We start from the raw sequence: 7,171 nt of genomic DNA on the forward strand, positions 1-7,171 counted from the left end.
TATCAAAAGAAACACTAATACTACTTACTTCATCATCCAAAAGCAACTCTTTTCAGTACAAGCTTAATATAGACAACGTAACTGCACTGAATTCCTTCACGGATCTGAATATTGCAAAGACAAGATTCCTCTACCAACATCAATATCAAGTCATTTGCCAGGTATTCTTAAGCTCTGAATGACTTAGGCCTGTTTGAATGAGTAGAGAAAAGGATGTAATTGAGGGAAAAAGGAAGCCATGGGCAACAGAATTTGGCATTCTTCCCCGAGCACAAATGCACAATCGACTAAACTAAAATATGTGCAATTAAACCTACAAAATTTTAAGTATATATCAATTTCTAACGATAATGCCAGATTGCACTTCCACTACTCCATCCCTGGGTCTAGATTGGATGACCTGATATATTACGCTAAAATCCAATAGATGGTCTGTGCTTGGAATCCGATAACTGGGATGCCTTCATGGACCATAAGACTGTTTGTGAGGAGGGATTCCTGCATGGTAGAGTTCTAGCTGGTCCATGGCCTTGGGAATCAAGTCTCTTAATAGTGGATGCTGAGACAAAGAAGCACGAGCTGCCCCCTCAAGAACAGACAATACCCTTGACCGTTCAAGAACCTCACTGTTGCCCACGTGCAACGCTAGGTAACAGAGGAGAATGAGACCATGCAACTGAGCACTGTCGCTCGACCTCAATAGTCTCACTAGAGATGTCACGCCTCCAAACTCAATGATAGCCTTTGAATGTTGCACACATAGAAAATTTTCTGGATGTGCAAACTTACCCAGGGCAATGATTGCTTCCGTAACTACATCCAGGTTCGTGTGTTCAAGACGCGCTACAAGGGGGCGTACAACTCGGGTATCACTTGCTGGGAAGGCACGAGCCAATGAACCAACCGCTCTAATTGCAGGTACTTGCATTTGGGGAGTGTCTTCCTCTTTAATCACCCTCAGAATCTGATCTACAACGGCCTTTGCAGCAGGTGAGTTGGTCTTGAATGCTGCCCGCCTGAGGTCAGCATCCAGTTCTGATGCCGCAGCTATTTCCATCACAGTCAACAAGCAATTAAGCTGCAACTCCCCTTTCTCCTTCTCGACATAATTCGCTAAACAAAGCAATCCTTTTGTCTCGGTAATCCTCTGGCTATTTGATACACACCCTTTAGATAGCAACCACAATGCTTCAGCACATTTGACTTTAAGCATCAGCTTCACTTCTGGTTTCTCATTCTCCCTCTCTTTCTTATGCTGCCCACTTCTACCACCACTACCCTCATAATGCAAAGAAGACGACGAATTCGTATGTGGATATGGATGCTGTGGAGTCCTCGGATACAAATGTGCATTCACCAAAGAATGAAGACTAGTAGTAGGCTTATCAGACTGAGGTTTTGGATCCTTAACAACATTCTCACAAGACAACAACGACACAAGCGGTCTAATCCCATTTTCCCTAGCAAACTCTTCTTGAGCCTCAGGATCATTCTCAGCCATTCTAGAAACCAAATCCGCAACCGCAATCTGAACCAACATGGGCGAATCCCACAAAACGTGAACAATTATCGGAACCCCAAGTTCGGAAACAATGACTCTAACCCTATCTTGATCAGTAGCTAAATTAGCCAAAGCAGTAGCAGCACCAACTTGTGCATCAGGTGTAGGCCCTTCTTTCAATAACTTCAATAAAGGAGGCACCCCAGCTTCTTGAACAATAATTTTCTTATTCCTATCATTATCAAGCGCTAACGAAGCCAAATAATTAGCCCCCTCGACACGGTCACTCAAGGAAGAACTCATTTGAATAGCAGCAACATAAGACCATACCCAAGATAAAATAGGATCATTACTAGCCATAGGTGGTAAAGACAACACAATCCCACCACCCATATTACTATCATTACCATAATCATAAACACTCAACAACCATTTCAAATCACCGATAGAAGCATCAAGAACACTGAAAAGTTTACGGAAATCAGTACCTGAAGTTATCGTAACAACGCGACGAAGAACCCCACTCTTTTTACACTTTCTGACGAGTGTTAATGCGCGTTCAAGATTCTTGGTAAGGTCAAAGAGAATTCTACGGAAGGGGGGTTCATATAATGAAGTAGTTGAGCTTGTAGTGAGACGGAAAACGGAACGGAGCATTTGGGATAGATGTTCGACTAGTTTTGAAGTTTCTGAACATTCGAACTTGTAGGATTCTGCTTCTTCTGCTGATTTTAGGATTCTGTCTGTTAGGAGTTTTAGGAATTGGAGTTCTTCTTCCATACTTTTTTCTTCTGGAGAAGAAGAAGAGCCCATCATTGTTTTTGAGGAACTGGAGAAGAGGTTGTGATTTTGGTAGGTTTGTCAGCTAGAATGATTGACCCTGACTTTACATAAATAAGTATATGTAATTTCTATTCACATCCACTACAAATGTTTAAGCAATATTTCTTTGACGAGACATATAAATATGGTTCAAAAGAAATTTTGAGCTTTTCCATTGTTAAAACACTTAATATAAAATGATTTTATATTGTTTGAATTTATATTTTGTGAAATAGAAGTGATTTATATATACAAATCTTTTGCCGAATTTTTATTAGAGAATATCCAATTATTTATGAAAAACGGAATCACGTATCAAGACAACATTTTTCTTCTCCCAAGTCCCAACATAGCAAAAAAAAAAAACGATATATCAGCAATACAGATCGGGGCATCTTCTTGTGCCAACTCCAAGAATGTTAATGTCGACACCACGGTATACAAATCTGACATTATACAATGTTTCTCTGGTATTATCAAGGAAGCGTGATCTCATTTTCTATAATATAAATGGGCATTTCAAGAATTTAATAAAGTAAACAGACACATGAGTCGTCGTTTATTCTCCGTTGCGTCATATTCTTGGCATGTTTATTTTTAATTTTCTTTATTTGGTTTTGCTCTAATGGTCCCTGATCACACTCCTAAACATTCATGGTGGTCATATTTAATCGAGTTGATTGTTTGTTTGTATACTTATAATAGATCAATCGTACTTGTAAGTTCATTGTTGTTTGTAACTCTGTTAAGGCTGGTTTCAAAGATGATTCTATAAGCAAAATATCAAACAGACATAACCACAAATTCTGATCCCAAGCATAACCACAAAAAACTACATGAAAATTCGCGTTTGCCCTCCCTAGTACAATTGTTCTCTTATTGCAAGCCTTTCGTTTTGTTCTACACAAAAGTACAAGTCTCACTTTGTCTATTAATTAACAATTTGTTGGGCCATTTCTCGCTGTTGTTCTGTTCACAAATAGACGAAATAGTACAGAGTTGGCCACTTCTTGGCGTTCTTGCAAATAATCGAACCGGATATGAGTATATGACACCAAAATTTGGTGGAGCAAAGAGTAACGTGGGAAAAAAATGGAGATATGGTTATAGGCTTAAAGCAGGTTCACAACTTCACATTGTAGTTTAGTTGAAGCCTGGCCAAATGGTTTAGTGGGCCTTCGAACATTTCTTTTTTGGGTCTCCAAACATAATTATTGAGCCCATGATTGAGCCACTATTCTTGTTAGCACCTACAATCATACGTGATGGTAGGGACTAGGAATCAAGAAATGACAGGGGAGCTAACTCTCAAGGGAACACTTACCAGGCAACCCCTCAACCACCAGTTCAAAAGTCACATCTTCGACTGGTCACAAAGATAAACATTTACCTGAATCAGTTTGGATTTAGTTGCAGCAGTCAAGATCCACTCATCAGAAACTTATGGTGTTGAGCGAATTCCATTATTTGGTTTTCGAAATGTTCATCAATCTTGACGAGATTGAAAATGGGCAGATCCATTAGTGATTAGTTTGTACTTTGTACATTTTTACATTAGATATTATTATCTAGCAAAGGGCCTGTGAACAGGTAACCAATAAAGGGTCAGCATCAAAGAGTTACTGATATCATTTAAAACAGGCTTGCCAAAAAAAAAATTCTCTCACTTGAAATTACTAAAATGCTTCTGTCTTTTGTTGAAAATTGTGAAACTGCCCCTAGGCTCTATAAAATTACGGAGAGACTCCCATGTTTTAGGTAAACTACGTAACAGTTCCTACTTTTATGGTAATTACAAGACAATCACTATAGTTTACAATAACTACAGAACAGTTCATTCACTTTGTCTAAATTACATAATAATCTATATATTTTATCTAAATTATAAAATAGTCCTTATGCTTTTCTGCCCAAGGTAAAGTACGAAAGTGTCCTATACTAAAAATTACAAAATTGCCCATATATATATATGGGAGGGATAGATGTACATTCTTATGTGCACATTATAACCATATTTTTCACATACAAATGAATTAAGGTCTGATTTTTTGTGGAGATGATCTTCCCATCATAAAGATCATTCTCACAAAAAATTATAATATTTAGATGTCTAACCATATAAAAATTAGTGTTCTTTTTTTAGTTTTTCATCTAACGGTCCAAAAATTTTGTGAGCATGTTCTAAGGTTAGATTTCTTTGAATGAGCTAAATTTTTGTGAATATGTTCTCCATGGTGGAGAGATTATATCTACAAAAATTCAACCTTTAATTCAACTTTTAAGTCCACAATTTTACTTGGATTATATATATATATATCATTTGTTTTCAGAGTGCCACCTAAATTCATCCACAAGACTCTTATCTTTTTTGTAGATATCTTCTTCAACTTCACCAGCCATCCATCTCAAAAGATAATTGATGATCTAATTCACCTAAAAAAAATTTATAATATTTTTCAAAATTTTTTGTGTTATTTCAAAAAAATTCAAAAACTCATCTTGTAAATTTTAAAAAACCAAAACGGATCTTTTAATATATATATATATATATATATATATATATATATATATATATCTTTGTCTCTCTCTAAATCTGCCACTCTTATTTCACTCTTCTTCCCAAATCTCAAGATCCGACCAATTCACCCAAAATTTATAATTTTCAAAATTTCGGATTATTTCAAAATTAAAAACACCTTTTTCCAAAAAACTTTTAATTCGTTTGATTTGTTGTTTAATTAGCAACCTTGGTTAAGGTTTTTGTAATGGCGTGATTTTTGTTTAGGTGCTTGGTTCTTTTTTTGTACATAATTCCTTTCGCTATTTTAGTTCCAACAAAACAACCAACCTTGCTTTTGCTTTTGGAGCATCGTTACATCTCAATTACACCAGCCAGCAAGCGAGGAGAAGGGACAGTATCATTTGGCAATTCAACTACCGGTTGCATCAATTCAAATTTAAACTTCTTTTGACTGTCTTTGTGGATAGAATTGATAGATATGTAATTACTATAGTGCACTTTAGGTTATGGTGCTTGCCTATTGGAACGTTTTAATTGACACTTGGATTGTCATTATACCATAAAAACTTGAATTTTGATTTAATTTAGGTTGCTATGATTATAGTTATGATTGATACCCTCGTTTAAAGATGGCGACAATTTCGGTGAACTCTGTCAGAGTTCGGTGAAGTAGCATATTCGGTGAACTCTGTCAGAGTTTCGAATTCTGTCAGAGTTCGGTGAAGTAGCATATTCGGTGAACTCTGTCAGAGTTTTGAACTCTGTCAAAGTTTTAACTAGCATATTCGGTGAACTCGCCGTCGATTCGTGAAGTAGCAAGTAGCATATTCGGTGAATTCTCTCTGCCGAGTTCGATTGAAAATAGCATATTCGGTGAACTCTGTCGAACTAGCATATTCGTGAACTAAGCATATTCGTGAACTCACAAAGTTTTAACTAGCATATTCGGTGAACTCTGTCAAAGTTCGGTGAACTAACATATTCGTGAACTCTCGTCGAGTTTTGAATTCTGTCGAATTTTGATGTTTAAGTTATCTACACTATTTATGTACATTGGGATTTTTGTCCGTTTAAGTTATTTATATTTTTAAGTTTTTCGATTTATTGAAATGGAGACGAGACATCAATCAATATCGAAGAAGACGTAGTTGGGTCTTCGCCTACTAAAGCCCCCGCTCAATGCACGCAAACATTAGTCTTTGCTCCTTATATAGAAAATGAGGTTTTGTTGAGTTACTTTTTACAGGTAGAATAATTGTTGCGACTTGGAGATTTCACATTATTTCACATGCCCATTTGTTACTTTGTAGAAAAAAAAAAAATTGTGTTTTGAAGAACGGTCATTTGTTGTAGGTACTTGAATTGGCTAGGAATGCGCTAGAGATAATAAGAAGAATAGGATTATTCCAAGGCATGTGTTGTTGGCGCTTAGGAATGATGATGAATTGGGGAAATTGCTTGCCGATGTCACGATGGGGTGTTGCCTAATATTCATAATGTTTTGTTGCCAAAGAAGATTGATAAAGGTGGTGAGAAGATTCCTTTGCTTCTCGACCCTAAAAGGCGAAAAAGTCTCCTAAGAAATCTTGATTGGTGGATTGGTGGTTTAGGTCTTATGGATAATGTTTAGTTTTTTTTTTTTTTGGTTGGATCGTCTTGTGTAATTGAAATGAACTTTAGTTTGACCTATAATATGAATGGATGAACTTTAATTGAAATTCTACTGATTAAATGAGAAGAATGGATGTTTCTATTAAAGGTGGTGAGAATGGATATTGCAGTGTCTATTGTTTGCCCTTCCTTGACCGAAATAAACTTTGACAGAAAAATAAATTCTGACAGGAAAAACTCTGACAGATTAAATGATTTGTAAAAACCATGCCATTTCGTTCTTCAGGACTGCTGCAAGCATCTTTTCTCTCACCACTTCAGTGATCATTTAGCACACCAAATAAACTCAGTGATCATTCTGACAGAAAAATAAACTCTGACAGAAATAAACTTTGATAGTGATCATGCAGTTCGAAATTTGGGCTATGTGACTTGCAACATCTTATTGATTCTCTAACAGAACTTGGTCTGATCAGTTTCTAGTCTCTATATTCTCTGACAGAACTTGCAACATCTTATTGATTCTCTTACAGAACTTGTTCTGATCAGTTTTAGCTTATTGAGCTGGGCTTGGGCCGATCTCTGCAGTAAAAATAATTATGTATGCAGAGATACAAAACTTGCACCAAAACTTGCAGAGATACAAACACATCATACAAAACTCTGACAGCTAAAACATTAACAAAATTAATAGTGTATTATATGCTACTTTAACC

At 36.4% G+C, this 7,171-nt stretch overlaps 1 protein-coding gene across 1 annotated transcript; it reads right to left on the minus strand.

Annotated features, from left to right (window-relative positions):
* Nucleotides 1-2,446, minus strand: ARO4 (armadillo repeat only 4). The gene has a single exon (XM_086599483.1). The coding sequence runs from the start codon at nucleotides 2,315-2,317 to the stop codon at nucleotides 464-466; it is 1,854 nt and encodes a 617-aa protein (XP_086455609.1). The 5' UTR covers nucleotides 2,318-2,446; the 3' UTR covers nucleotides 1-463.
* Nucleotides 2,447-7,171: the final 4,725 nt, after the last annotated feature.

The sequence above is a fragment of the Coptis chinensis genome, chromosome 1, assembly GCF_015680905.1.
Source record: "Coptis chinensis isolate HL-2020 chromosome 1, ASM1568090v1, whole genome shotgun sequence".
Lineage (NCBI taxonomy): Eukaryota > Viridiplantae > Streptophyta > Magnoliopsida > Ranunculales > Ranunculaceae > Coptis > Coptis chinensis.

Bases quoted from the DNA above. Each gene is read 5' to 3' on its own strand.
- ARO4 (XM_086599483.1), bottom strand. From the start codon at position 2,317: ATGATGGGCTCTTCTTCTTCTCCAGAAGAAAAAAGTATGGAAGAAGAA.